The sequence below is a fragment of the Pezoporus flaviventris genome, unplaced genomic scaffold (assembly GCF_033815535.1).
Source record: "Pezoporus flaviventris isolate CSIRO_AGI_PZ_B2104156 unplaced genomic scaffold, CSIRO_AGI_Pfla_v1 ptg000079l, whole genome shotgun sequence".
In the NCBI taxonomy this organism is placed as follows: Eukaryota; Metazoa; Chordata; class Aves; order Psittaciformes; family Psittacidae; genus Pezoporus; species Pezoporus flaviventris.
The window spans coordinates 425,441-440,356 of record NW_026892627.1 but is presented as its reverse complement, the minus strand read 5'-3'; the positions used below and the strand labels follow the sequence as shown (position 1 = coordinate 440,356).

At 47.5% G+C, this 14,916-nt stretch overlaps 1 protein-coding gene across 5 annotated transcripts in view; it reads left to right on the top strand.

Moving 5' to 3' along the window:
- Window positions 1-14,916, top strand: part of DHX30 (DExH-box helicase 30) — a 41,855-nt gene that overhangs the window by 3,474 nt on the left and 23,465 nt on the right. Inside the window, exons 1-2 of one of the 5 annotated variants that reach the window (XM_061474439.1) lie at window positions 2,127-2,229; window positions 6,631-6,681. In XM_061474439.1, coding sequence (XP_061330423.1) covers window positions 6,651-6,681 — 31 coding nt within the window. In that variant the 5' untranslated portion in view covers window positions 2,127-2,229; window positions 6,631-6,650. Of the gene's footprint in view, window positions 1-2,126; window positions 2,230-6,630; window positions 6,682-10,349; window positions 10,762-10,782; window positions 11,230-14,916 lie in introns of those variants that run through there. The other 4 variants (XM_061474437.1, XM_061474440.1, XR_009747059.1 and 1 more) reach the window with 4 other exon arrangements.

The window sequence follows — 14,916 nt, the reverse complement described above, 5'->3', positions numbered from 1 at the left end:
AAAAAGATGCCCTTGGAATCATTCCGAAGGCTTTTTAAGCTAAACTGGTAATAATGGCAGAAGTTACCCTTCTTAACACTTTCTTTTATTATCCTTGTTCTGATCTGTACACACTGCAGAGGGAGGAAGGTCACCCACTAACATTTCAGCCTTCATAGTCCACAGAAATAATTTTACTTCAAATTCCATCTTCTGACTAAAGGTGCAGTAGCTGGAGACCCCAAAGCATCAGCTAGAGACATGAATTTCCTCGATTCTTTGCCACTTTCTCCTGTTCCATATGCATACTGTCTTACTTTGGCTTTTTCTTCTGCAAGCAGGCAGACAAATTAGGGGAAATTCCAGTTTGACACACTCTTGCCCTGAGCTGACTTCTTTTCCATCATGTTTTGGTTCGTGTCCTTTGTACAGCTGACATGAAGACAGCTGTGGCCTGCAGCCCACAGTGAGAAATAGCTAAATGCAGTAAGCTTAAATCATCCCAGGCATCTTAGCAGTTCCCTGGGAAAACAAGAAGCTGTGGCTGCCCCGTCCCTGGCAGTGTTCAAGGCCAGGTTGGACAGGGTTTTGAGCAACCTGGTCTAGTGGAAGGTGTCCCTGCCTGTGGCAGGGGGGTGGAACTGAATGACTTTTAAGGCCCCTTCCAATCCAAACCATTCTGGGATTCTACAAAAAAAAGCTTTTATGTAGCAAGAATGTTTTAAAAAATCATTTTAATATCACCAAATCAGAGCTTTTATTTGGATTAGTACTTGGAAAGGTTTATTTTATAAATACATGGATGATTAAAAAACTCACAGTGACTAAAGAGGGCCAGAAAACACAAGTGAAGAACTTTGTGTGCAAATCAGCTGTTGGGTGGTAGTTCCTAAAACTTGCATCAAAACCACATTGAGTTTAGCATTCAGTTACCACACAGAACTTAAGACATTAACATTTTAAGCCTGTCTTTTCCCCCATTTACCTTGCTGTGTTCACACTGCTGGTGAGTCCATACTATGGTGGCAACTCAGCACACCCAGACCACAGCTATTTTTCCCTCATAAATTAAGCTCCCACACTGCTTACCATTAACAATGCTCACAACTGCACCCACGCAACTTCAGCATTTTGCAGAAAGCAGGATGCCTTTTACTCATGGCTGTGGGGAACCCAAGTGGAGGAACCGGGCCTTGCACATTCCTCCCGTTTCAGCTTCTGATGGCAGGGAAAAGCTGGGGAAATCTTGTAAGACTTCCACGCTGTTTTATGGGTTGCCACTTATATCTTTGGGCACTGTCTGGAGTGTTTAATAGGTGATTATTACAATCTGGGGCTTAGTAACACAGGGCACAAAGGCTGCTTCTTTTTGCTTACACTAGGTTTACTCCAACGAGCAGCAGTGATGAGCCTTGTCCTGCTTTGGAGAAAGAACTAGCCCAGTCCAGTTTCAGCCCATAGTAAGCCTACTCTAGGACAACGAGCTCCTGCACCGGGGGCACTCAGCAGATCCAACTAACCAGTGAGTATTTAAGAATCAGGAGTAAGTTTCTACCTATAGATACATACAGTGAGTCAGTTCCATATTTACATGGTCGTTAAGGTTGGTGGCTGCTTAGTATATCGATGCATTAATGATGCACGTGGCTTCCCCTTAATCGGGCAACAGGGCCAGCAGCTCCTGCTGTGGAGCTCACTCCACCGCCGACAGTATCCCACCGCCGCTCCCGCCCGGTCTCCCGCCGGGGAGGCCCAGACTCACGCGAGGGGCCCGGTCCTGCTGCCCCACGTACACCCTCATCTCCCCGAAGGCCTCCAGCTCCGGGAAGTTAAGTGGGGGCTGGCACCGGCCGTCCCTCCCCTCGCGGCCGCGGACCGCCAGCGCCGCGCTGAGGCAGAGGAGGCGCCACGAACGGCCGCTGCCAGTGGCGGTGAGGCCGGCGGGAGCGCAGTGGCGACGGCAGCGGCCGGAAGCCGCCGAAAGGGCCGGGCTGGGCAGCGGGTTACGGCAGCTACAGAGACGCAGAAGGCCCCACCGCTCACAGGCGACAGCCGTTGCCTTGGGGACAGGACAGACCCCACCCCGTGCCCGCCTCACACTGGTGCCTCTCTCAGTTGGGGAGGTTTCACATCCGGGGAGGAAAAGCCGGCGGTGGGAGCGGGGGGTGCCCCGGAAGCGGATTGCGGGGGCTCTTGGGAGTTGTAGTCCGAGTAGTGGCCGACCGGCGCTAGAGAGTTGGTTGTGAGGAGGTCGGTATCGGGGAGCGGGACCGGCGCTCCTCCGCCCGGGGGGACTCGGGTCACTCGGTGCGTGGCGGAATCGCGGCTCGGAACGCGCGGTCGAGGCCCGGGAGGGACAGCGGCCTGAGGAAGGGCGGCGGGAGGAAGGGGAAGAAGGGGGAGGATGGCTCCGAGTCGGAGCCCGGGCGGGAGACGGCGGCGGGGCGACCGGTAGGGCTAAGGCGATGGGCCGGGGGACAGCAGCGGGACCGAGCGGCGCGGAGCCCCGGGGCACGGTGGGGGGCGGTGGCCGAGCCCGGGCGCGGTGCCCGCCCAGGGGGTGGGAGTCTCGGCCTGAGGGGAGCCCCGGCCCGCGGGAAGGGGCGGGCGGGGGCCTGGGCCTGCGCGGCCGGCCGGCGCGGAGCCGGGCGGGGTGGCCGGGGATGCTCCGCCGGTGGGGCACCGGACGTGTGCGGGGCGGGGGCGCAGGCTGTTGACTGGTGCCGCCGCGGGGACCCGCAGAGCGCATCCGACCGGCCGAGCTCTCGGGCGCCTCTCCTCTCGGGGGCTTGGGCGAGCGGCCGGCGGGGACAGCTCCGGCTGGAGGGGTAGCGGAGCCCCTGTTCGGGAAACGGCTTGGGGAGCTCGGCTCCTGGGCTTTCCCCTGCTTTCTTCGTGAGCGCCATAGAGGAGTCTTCGCTGCAGTTACAGAGCTGTTCTTCGGCATTGCTCACAGCCCTTTTCTCTCCCCTTACCTTCCTGTAACATGCTTTTTTTGTCACTATTGGCACCATTCCCCCCCCCCCCCCCCCCCGTGGTCATTTAAACCATCACTCTGGGTCACCTGTTTAGTCCACAGCACTTGGTCTTGGGAGTAGTGGGTGCCTAAGAGCATCTAAGTGCCCAGTCCTACCTCTAGCACTTAATTATTCCTTCTTCCAACTCGTCAGTAATGAAAGTCTTACAGAATCTGGATTGGTAACGAGAGGTTTCTCGCATTACTTCTTCAGCCCAAAGAGCTGAAAGTCAAGCTTTTGCCTTTCATGACCCCCAGGATAGGTGATCCTTGGGGTGAAGGATATGTACGACAACACAGTTTCTTCTTTGTTCTCATGACAGAGTACTCAGGGCTATACTTTTTTTGTACATTGCTGGAATATCCACAGTAGGCAATGACCAGAAATTCTGTGATACTGCATCTTGATGTATTTTTCCTGGGGTGTGGTTTCTCTTCATACACACTTGTAGCTGTTTTCAAATGGATCAAGGAAATCCAGCAAAGACCTAGTTCCCAGGCCTCTGAGATTTTATCCAATAGTTTCCAGTGCCATATTCACTGGTTCAACTCTTTGCCTTTGCAGTATGAGCATTAAATCTAACGCTAACAAACTTTTTGTGTCTGTTTTGCCATCTGGGATTCTAGTATGGTGCCAAGTACAAGGCATGAGTGGCTCTGCAGTTTGATGGTGTCATTTTGCATGGTTGATTCTTTTTCCAGATGAACTGTTGCCTTGTCTGTAAGAATCGTCATGGTCCACTTCTTCATAAATCCAGTATCCCATGAGGCCCCACATCTCTCTCCTGTCATCCAAGCCTGACAAGATAGGTTTTCAATCTTCCAATGTGTCCCCTGTACAATGATGTCCATGCATCCCCTTCATTTCTATGAATGGTGAAGCAGCTGCCATAGTTGGACACCTTTTATATTTTGGTATCAGGATCTTGAGCAACAAAACCCCTGGGGTTTCCACCAGGCTGCTGGCTGTGCTAAAAACTGGTTCCCATTTTGGGATCCTCTGTGTTCAGATCCATGGGATCCGGGCCTGAGTAATCTGTTGATGCTACGGCAGGGTCTGATCTCTTAATGACCTGTACCTTAAACTTAAGCTTGTCTGTCCAAACTCTTCTCTCTGTGCTTTGAATGTGTTCTTACTGGGTGGTCCAGCTTGAAGTGCTCAAATTCCTCCCTGTGATCAGTAAGGGATCTCTCACCAGTAGGATTCATGGGCCTACCATGAATCGTTTCATCTCTTTGAGCCTCTGTTCTCTTCCCTGTGCTGTCCCTGTGCCCCCCCACCCTCCACCTGACTCTTTTAGCTCAGGACTGTTACTGATTGCACGGTAAGGGTCCTGTCTCCACAGGGTGTCTACAGGCACAATTATGAATAACAGTTTTGTTGGCATCTTGCTGGTCATTGGGGGTCTTGGTTGTTAATCTTTTACACTCATCCATGGAGGGTTTTCAATTATTTTGTTCTTGGTCTTGAGCTGAAAAGACCGTTTTCTTCAACTTCACCTTGCAGTTATTTTTGGAAGTGCCCTTCGGTCTATCCCAGTGCAGGTGAGATGTTCTTTGTGCTTTGCCACTGATTCACACTCTATAGGTAAGGTGTGCAGTTTATCTGCCTGAACAGTACATTGCCCCTGGAAGCTATTGTAAACTTCCCTGCATTCTCTGCAATACACTGAGTCTGGCTGCAAGCAGCTTCCCCATTTTTTGTCATGCTTAAAAATCTGGGAGGAAGATGCAGCCAATACTTCTGTTACTTACATTTAAGAATCTGTTGCAAATTTCATAGAATCCCAGAGTGGTTTGTGTTGAAAGGGAACTTAAAGCTGATCCATTTCTAACCCCCTGCCATGGGCAAGGACACCTTCCACTAGACCAGGTTGCTTTAAGCCCCATCCCACCTGGCCTTGAACAATGCCAGGGATGGGGCAGCCACAGCTTCTCTGGGCAACCTGTGCCAGGGCCTCACCACCCTCACAGGGAAGAATCTTTGTAAGATCTTCCTGTAATATCTCATCTAAGTCTCCCTTCTGTCAGCTTAAAGCCATTCCCCCTTGTCCTAACTTCAAAGTGCTCAAGGATTTACTGTTTTGTGTTGAGGTGATATTGGACTCATATAATTTGTCCAAAATAATGTTGGCTTTAAGATGGTTTTTACCTAGACTGTGATGATCCCTACATGAAGGGAGCACCACAGTGCTATGTGATCTGTTTTCTGTACTTTCAGTTTGCATTCCTCCCATGACTTTGCTCCATGGTTGAATGCTTCAGCCTTAAGAATCTTGCTCGACTACCACAAAAGAGTTTTCTAACTTTGTTCCGTGTGGTGAGTTAGTTATATGAGGGATGTTTTTCTCTGCCAGCCTTGATAATTACTACAGCATGTATGGTTTATCATTTTTAAACAAGCCAAATAACTGTGGTTTTGTTTATTCAGTCATTGGAAAATGGAAAGTGTAGACTTGTCAGCCACAGCCCATTCGCTTTCATGTGCCTGTGGGGAGGTGACTTGCTGAACAAGGTGTCATGTCCAGAGTTCTCTTCCAAGAGTGCTGTTATTTTAGGCCTTGTTTGCTGTTGTTGAAGTAAACAGTAATCTTGCCCTTGATTAAAGTGAAAGTGAATTATTTGAAAGCATAATAATTGCAGGATATTAATTGTGTGCGCAGGAATAGCCATTAGTTGAATAGTTAATGTTAACTTTGTGTAAATGAGGAGCCTCACCTGTCTGATCCAAGTTGCTTAGAAAATCCTTATTACTCTCTTATTAAGAGTGCCTAAAATGGATTTAATATTTGGCATGACAGATGAAAGACCCTAAATCAGAATTGATTTTTTTTTTTGAGTGAAAGCTATCTAAGAAAGAAATTAAAATAGGAAGCTTAACATAATTTCAGCAAAGAACATTATTAAAAGCACATATCTCCTCCTTCTGTTTTTATTTAAAAAGGGGCAATAATCACAGAATCACAGACTGGAAGGGACCTTAAAGATCATCCAGTTACAGTTCCAACCCCCTGCCATGGGCAGGGACATCTTCCACTAGGCCAGGCTGCTCCAAGCCCCATCCAGCCTGGCCTTGGACGCTGTCAGGGATGGGGCAGCCACAGCTTCTCTGGGCAGCCTGTGCCAGGGCTTCACTACCCTCACAGGGAAGACCTTCTTCCTCAGATCTCATCAAAATCTCCCCTCTCTAAATTTAAAGCCATTCCCCTTTGTCCTGTCCCTACCTGGTCTTGTCAAAAGCCCCTCTCCAGCTTTCTTGTCAGCCGCTTTAGATATTGGAAGGCTGCTATAATGGCAGTGGACTACCTACTTCTGCCATTTTGACTTAGGAAGGTTTTAAAAGCTTACCTCCAAATCAATACTCTACAGAGACAAAGCACTTCTAAAACCAACAGACCAGTAGTTGGGAAGATGCTTCCTCCCTTTGAGCACAGAGCAGCCACTTCCAATGGGATAGCAAATAGTATGTGCCCTGTCAGGTGAACCAGGATATAAACACTAATGTGAAACCTGTTGAGGGCAATCAGCTTTGTGCTAAAGACAGGTACTTTCAGAAGCACTATGCACTTGAAACATCTGAAAGGAAATAGTAATTCTAATTCCCTGTTTCTTCTTGCTACCTCTTGCTTCTCTAGGAATCACCCTTTTCACTGTGATGGAGATGTTCTCGCTGAATTCCCTGAAAGGTAAGGACCAGAGACAATCTTCAATTCAACTCTTGTTTATTTTTTCTTTGTTTGGAGCTTTAATACTATAGCAGATTGATGAAAAAAAGAAATCATTTGTAAGAATTACACTGGATAAATGAGAGGTTTGTCCTACAGATGGCTTTGTCAGACTTCCAACTCAAGGCATTCAAGCCAAACAGGGAAGTTAAGGTGACAGTACTTGAACTAGTGATAGCTGTGATGCTTAGGATGTTGATTGTTACGTCTGATCCACTTTATTTCTGAGGGGAGACTGACAGTGTAAAACCGGGGTGGTGGTTGGCACTGACATAACCACAATTTTGCCTTGGTTAGTGTAGCACTGGAGTTAAGTGTGGCAGGAGTTAAAAGTGTTGCAGATGAGCTCTGTTACAGTGAGTACCAGAGTATTTCAGGAAAGAGCAGAATTTGGGAGGGGAGGAGAACTGGTGTGTTACCTAGTGGCTGACAATGTAGACTTGTTTGCTATTTAGCTTAAAGTAAAGGCTTTTTTCTTCCCCTTTCAATTTTACCCTCCTAAAGACACCTGCATCTCTTTGTACCAGTTCAGTAAGTGCTTTGATGTCTGCATACTTCAAATATCTGTTAACTATTATGCCCTTTTTTCCCATGTCATTCCTTTGCCAACCTCTTTCTTTCCATCCTGTCTCCTTAAGAAACGCTCCAGTCACTGCCTGTTTTTGTTTCTTTTATCATTCTTTTCCAAACTCTGTTATTTGGCCTTAAAATAAGGGACATAGAATGGAATAAAATATCTCGGCTACGGCTGAACTGGTGGTAGATCACTGCTTCCCGTTGCAGGGAAGTAATGCTTTTGCGTTAGCCTTTGGGAAGACAACAGTGTATCAACCACTCTTGTAACGCTGCCATGGGAGTGAGTCACCCGTATCGTGGGTTCCATATGTAAAAGACAAATTCCCAGAAAGCTTTATATGTCCAGGGCATTAATTATGTACAAAGTAATTTTAGTTGGGGAATGAATAAAACCCCTCTCATCTTGTCAAATAGAGTGACCTGGAAAGAGAGAAAATGAAAACTCCCTGTGCAGACTAGTGGTTTGTCATGACCAGGCTGGGGCTGGGACTCCTGGTGCTCTAACACTTGTACTCTGAGGGAAAAGGAAGTCTGGAACGTACTGTGGCTTGTTAACAAGCTTCTGTGTAGTGCTGATACTTCTGTAGAGGCTTGGCTAGAGAAGATGAGTTAACCCCAGCTCATCAAGTGAGCCTGAGCTGGCAAAGCTGGGGAAGGTGGCTTGAAGCGATTATATGCTTTTTAACGCTCATCTATGCAAAATAAAGATATTTGTGTTATGTGGAGCCTGCAACTTCTGGAATTTTTTAATAAATTGAGTCAACTATTTGTTCTGTGCCTGTAAGATGATTTTTATATTTTTAACCGTGACAAACCACTAGCCCTGCTCACAACTTGCTTTCTGGGTCCCAGCACACTGGATGCCTTTCAGCATCCTTTCCCAGATTTATCATTCCCACTGACTGTCCTTCCAAGATTTTCCCCAGACACGTACTTCTCTTACCTGTTTCCTTTTGTTTTGCTTTTAATCATTGTGGTCTCCAACCATGGTTTTCATCTCCTTAGGGCTCTTGTTACCTTTTGAGTTTCTTCTCTGATGTTCACAACTTGAACCAGCTTAGTAGCTGTGATAATTATCTTTCTTCTTCACTGCTGGATGGCTTCTTGCCTCATCTAGATCTTGAGAAAACACTAAATAAACCAGCAGCTCTGACAAATTAAGTTGTTTCATGGTAGATATATCTACCCAGAAGAATGTATTAATGTTCACTAATACTATTTCCAGCCACCCTTTCTTTCTAGTCCTTCTTGAAGCTTTTATTTCCAAACCAACTGAAGTTTATTTCTGAAAGTAAGAGTTGGTGCTGTGAGCTATCAAAAGATTTGTGTATAATTAATTTCTTTAAATTGGGTGACTTGTCTAACAAGATTGATATCTTTTTTAGGACCAGTGCTCTTAAAATTTGTAATTTTTATAACTGTAGTGCCAGAATAACTTTCATGTCTTTTAAAAAAGATGTGTCTTCTGGTGCTGCTTCAAGATCTGGGGTTTTGTTTGCTTTTGGTTAAATTTAGCTAAAAAATAATTACACAGATAATCCCTGCCTAATTCACAGGGGTTCTAAAGTGTGTTGGAAAAATGTGGATTTGGTGTTGTAAGATTGTTTTATTTTGAGTGTTTATGTGTGCTCCTTCAAAGTTGCTTTTTATACAGGGTTTTATTTGATAACTTGCCACTTCTTGAACCTCTTCTTGCGGAATACAGTGTTTGTAAAACACAAGTGGTAAATTGTTATTTAATCCCTTTGTGCTTCTTGAAGGTTTCTCCTTCTGATTGAAAAACAATCAAATACCCCCCAAACAACTCAAAAATCCCCTTTTTTCATCACAGCAGTTAAACATCCATTCATTTTTGGTTTACACACAGAATATTCACCAAGTAACAAGATATTTGACATAAAGCTGATACTGTGGTTTAAAGACACATGCAGCTGGTAGTTCCAGGTGTATGTTGCAGCAAGAGATAATAAAATTTATACCTAAATTGCTTAGAAAAGTAATTCAGACTTTAAAAGTTAATAATAAAAAATCCTGTAGTGCCTGAATTTCATCCAGCACTACAGCCTGGAGAATTTTATGCCTGGGATACAAAATAATTTGGATAGAACCAAGTAGCAGGGCAGTTGACTTGAAGTAGGGAAAAATGTGAGATGGGATGGTGCTGCCTGCTGCCTGATTGACTTTTTAGTGTTAATCTCACACATTTTTAAACAATGGGTTGCAGCAATCTTTAGCAACATACACTTGAACATGAATTACGTTGTCTGCCTACGTGTGCATTAGGGTGCAGGTGGGGTGCATGTAGAGCTTAAGATATGAAAAGATGTCTTAACCTGAAACAACTTGCAAGTTCCAGAACAATTCCTGAATTTCCCTTTCTTGCATTCACTTGTATAAAAGCAATCAGAAAGATCACTTGACCTGTAAATGAGCAAGGATTGCAATAAGCATGTGCAGGAGTGGAGCTGAGGGCAACCAAACACTGTTGAAAGCATAACAAAAATTGCATGTGTGGGTTTTTCCCCCCCTCTAATTAGAGAAGGTTAGTAACGATTCCAAAATAAAATCCGTGTTTGGAGGAATGGTCAAGTGGATTGTGTTTGCGGCATCATCACAGGCTGCTCAGATCTTGGAGCAAAGGACTTGTCTTCTTGTGGTAATGTTTCTTTGAGCGTGTGTGAAGACATCCTATTTTCGGGGGGGTATGGGGGGTGGGTGGGAAGGGCTACGAAACAGCTACGAAACACCCACAAAACCCTTTCAGGCGACTTGCATAGCATTTGATGGATCCTTCATGCCTGAGCACACGTTTTGACTTGCTGTGTTGTTTCCACCTGACGAGCACATGTCAGGAGGACGAACAGCTCAAGGCAGGGCTAGTGGAGCTCGATAGTGCAAGTGCAGTTGAGTTTTCAGAAGTGGAAGAAAACGTCTTTTTGCTGGTTTCAAGCCTCAGCACGTAGTGCAGCACTTCACCCCTAACTCCTCCTGCTCTTGGCCTCTGTGTGTTCCGCAGGAACACGAAAGAGGGATCTTTTTCTCGTCCTTTTCCGTTCCTCGGCTTTGTGGAGACAGCTCCCGGGTGGCGTGAGGGGACGCTACCCGGGAACCCTCCACCCGAGGGCTTATCACCCTCCGCGTACAGCTCACGGGGTGCAGGAAGCTCGCCGACGCGAGGTCCTCCCCGCCGCCGGGGGTCGCTGCGGCGCGGCTGCAACTTCTCTGCCGGGGCGCCCTGCCTGAGGCCTACGCCGGACACCCTCAAGATGGCGGCGCTGGGGTTGCTGCTGCAGGCGGCGGCAGCCTGCGGCTCGGCGGGGCCGCTGCGCCTCTGCCGTTGCTACCGGGCTGCGCCGGGGGCGCGCGGGCTCTGCACACGGCTGCCGGCGCCCGAGAGTTCCGGAGAGGTGAAGCAGGAGGAAGAGGCGGGCGCCGAGGAGGAGGTGGACGCCGCCATGGTGAAGGGTGAGCCGGGGGCGAGGCGAGGCGGGGCTGGGGGGAGAGAGGGAGGAACAGGCGGCGCCCCCGGTGTGCGCGGCCCGGCGCTCGGGGAAGCCAAGTCGCGCCGGCCCCGCACGCAGCGGAAGGGAGGAGCGAGCCCCGCTGCCCCGGTGCTGGGAGGAGGGAGCGTGAACGCGCCGTACGTCCCTCCCCCGCTCCCGCGCCTGCAGCCGGGCCGCGCCGCCCGCCGGCCTCCTTCCGCTCCGGGCGGCTGGGCCGCGCCGCATCGGGCCGCCGGCACACCACACCTCCTTCGCTGCCGCCTGGGAGGGGCAACTGGGGCCGCGTCGCGGGCGGGCGGCCATCGCGGGAGAGCGGCCTTGAGCGACCCTGCCCCGGGCAGAGGGCTCCTCGCCGGGATGCGCGGCAAGGGAGAGGAGCCGGCGAGCTGCGGCGGTGTCTGCACGCACGGCTGCGCTGCTGCCGCCGCAGGTAACGGGCCGGCCGCTGGCAGGGGGGCGGGGAGGAGGCGGTCGGTGGGGGCAGCCCGGCGGGGGCAGCGCGGAGAGCTTCGTCGGGCAGCGAGGGCCGAGGCCTTTGTGGCATCTGCGCGGGTCCGCGACGCTCTTTGTTGGTAGGAGAATTGGGTTTCTCCAAAGAAAAGAAAGGGGGTGCGGAGCCCTTCTGCTCAAGGTCGCCGGTTTGAAGCCTGGCCGAGTCAGCCCTGGCCTAAAGTCCTCGCTGCTTCTGATCACCCGCTGTGGCTTGACGCGAGGGAGAAATCAGAACTGATTCTTTGGCTAGAAATCCTGATGGTTTGAGCACGCCCATCGAGCATCCGCTGGGAAAACTGCTCTGCCATCTCTGCAGCAAGTTCCGTTAGGTCAGAGCTGGAGCACGCTGTGGGTGGCTCGGAGCGTTGCTTTATCTGTGTTGCATGTACAAAGGGCTTCGGTCTGGCCTTCCACCAGGTAGGCTTGTCGCCTAAGTGGAAAGAAACGCTGATCGGGATACGGACAGCTCTTGCGAGCACCAGTCCTAGTATTTGCAGCATCCATAAACCCGGCCACCGATGATGTCTCTGTGTAACGCTTGGAAGATTTATTTTCGCGTTTGAATGTCAGTCCTTCAGCCTGCAGCAGAGCTGGGTGTGAGAGGGCATGGGCTTCAGGTGTTTGAAGGGTAAACATTTTCCTGCAGTTCAGAAGGAATTGTTACATTTTTTTAAAAGAGTATTTGAAAGTATGTTTTGCTGTCGTTTGACAGTTGTAAAAAAACCAAGATTACGAAGGGTGAAGAATGCTTCTAGTTTAGACAGATGTGTAGTTTTGTGCTGGAGATTACTGCATCCAGGCTGTGACTTGAACCACTAGATTTTCCCTTTTAAAGTCACTGTTTTGGTTTGAGTTTTATTTCTTAGACTGTAATCTTACACTTTGGAAATTTGGTTTCTTACGTAAAAACTTTGCCCCATCCTTCTGTGTTCTCTGGTTCCTTCCCACCATCCAGCGTGTTTTTTCTGTTAAAGTATTATTTTCTATCTGTAGTTTCTGAACTCTTTGGGTCTCAGTTCCCTTTTCCTTTCAGAAGCTCTGCTGAGTTTTATCTTGTAGTTCAGAGACAGATAGTCTTTAATTCTTGAATTCAAGCTGTTTAACAGACCAAATTAACTGACTTATGAAGTAAAAGCTAAACCACCCCAAATTATTGTGTAATGAGCTGGTTCAGGTGTTCCCTGAGAAAAGCAGTAAACCAATTTTTTTTTTTCCTTCCTGCTTTTGTACTTCACTGCACAATGCTTTTTCTAACATGTTTTTTCAGCGAGTACTTAGGTGCTTTTATCTTTGGTTCTCTCATTATTCCAGTCTGTGTGGTGGTTGGACCATGGGAGGCTCTTCTGGTGAGAGGTTAGTGATATTAAAAGATTCGGTTTAGATGAGCAAATAAAAAGTCCTGACATAATCTGCCCTGCGTATGGCTGCTACTTGAACACATACAGATCATTAAAGTTACTTTAAAAATCTACTTCTGAGGGCAAGCTCTAAGCCTTCAGCTCATAAGTTGATATCTTGTTAGCTCTCCTCATTTGACTGCTTTTGTTATTAGCCTTGGAGGCAAACACAGAAAAATCGACTCAGAACTGAGGCCAGCTTAAAAATGCTGGGGTTATGTTTGGATTAGTGTCTAAGGCTTTGCTATGTTGTCCTTGATGGTAGGGTTTTGGAGCAGATTCCGTGATGCAGAGAGCTCATCTGCCAGTTCAGCCAGGTCTGTGGCACTTCTTGCTTGTTACTGAGACTTATGTGATCTTGACCTCTGTTTTGCTGTAGGAAAGATTAATTCAGTTTGCTGTCTCAGTTGCAGAAGCATTGAGGTTGGACTGGAGCTCTGGGTGCTGTGTGGTCTGATTCCTGTCTTGGAGAGTTGATCAGGGCTGTGTCCAACCGAGTCCTCAGTGAATGGAGGTTGGCCGTTGGTCTGACCATGGATGGAGGTTGGCCATCAATCATTCTTGTTCTCTGATGATCTCACTTGCTTTTGAAGAAGCCTTGTCAATTTTACCAAGTTAGAAGTCTGTTCTTGTTTAGGCAAGAACTGCATGCAGATTTTATTGCTGTGTAGCTTGAAAAGAGCCTTGGTCAGGATTCTAGGTGATGGTTTAAAAGAGCCCCAGCCCCCCAAAAGCAGTAGTATTTTGGTGTACTCCAAGCTAAACTGCCAGGTGGAGCCTTCTCTCTCCCTTCTAAGACATGTCTAGGCTAATTCCTTATGAAGTGGATATTATGGGGCCACAGGGCTTTCTTATTCCCTGCGAATTTTTGGTGTGTTAGGAGCATTCTTCACTGACTTGAATTTATTACTGCGGGGGCTAATATCTTGATGACTGGTGTGTTTAATAGTTTGTCCTTGCTGCTTGTTTGCTGCTTCTCCAGGGAAGAAAATTTGAGGGAAGACAGAAACTGTTTAAGTCCATCTAGTGCTCCTCTGGTTTCACTGAGCAAGACTAGGCCATTTTATGTGCTGTTGTTGCACCTAACAAGTGTCTTTACTGTTTGTCGGATCTTAACTTTACTTTTTATCAGCTCTGTTGGGGTTAATAGCTACAGTTGGGAGTTTCTGTCAGTGGTGCTTGGAATTACCCTGGACTTTCACAACCAAGTTAAGCCAAAGTTAAGCTTTGAGGAACTTCAATGAATTAATTGTCTTCTTTGATAACCCCATTCTGAGTTGTCTGCTATAGGAGGCAGGCTTTTAATATTCCTTCATGATGTTGGAGGTGTGGTTTAGACATCATATGTGGTTCTGGCTTGATAGGAATTGGGTATAAAAATAAACTCTGTTTTGTTTTGGGAGTATTAGGTTCTCCTCCTTGACTGTGCAGGGCTATGACTACCACTAAAATGATTTCTACCCAAATATCCATTCTCAGCAGTGAGAGAACTAAGACACTCTTTGGAGGAAGATGCCAAGAAATCCAATCTGGCAGGGAGGGAAACATTCTGCAAATCCAGTTCTGCAATTTCAGATTGTTTCTTTAAAAACTATGAGTGACGCATGGCTTCATGCAAGATAAAATCCTTTCGGCTCTCAAATTGGGGATAAGAATGGGCTGAGAGTAATCCATCAAGCCTTGAGTCGCTGTTGATACGTCAGATGGTACTGCTGAATATGGCATTGTCAGCTGTGAAGACATTGTGTCTCTGCTAGTAATTCAGTCTGTTCTGCAAGCCAGAACTAGGCTTTGTTTCTTAGAGATCCTGTTCCTTGCTCTAGAATGGATTAAATATTTAGTCTTCACTGAGGAGTCATCTCAGAATGTGAGAAACTGGCTCTGTTGTTAGGTAATTGCATTTTGTTTTTTGGATGGTGTTTAAAAACAACATGTTTATACCTCTGCCTGTTACTTATGATAGAATTTCTCAGATTATTATTTTTGAAAGAGGAAGCAGCTAGAAGCCAAATAATACAGGCTGGTGTCAGAGGGCTTTGTGTGTTGCTTTTTTTTATTTTTAATTTCTCATTTATGAAGTGAATTTAATAGTGCATTTGGGAATTGTGTTACTACTCCTCCCTCCATGCATCCCAGCGATGTGGAAAGGAATAGAACTACAGACTGCCAAAGCCTTAGTCACTTTTCCAGTTCTCCTGAGCAGGTCAAAGTCTGAACATAGCGGTGCT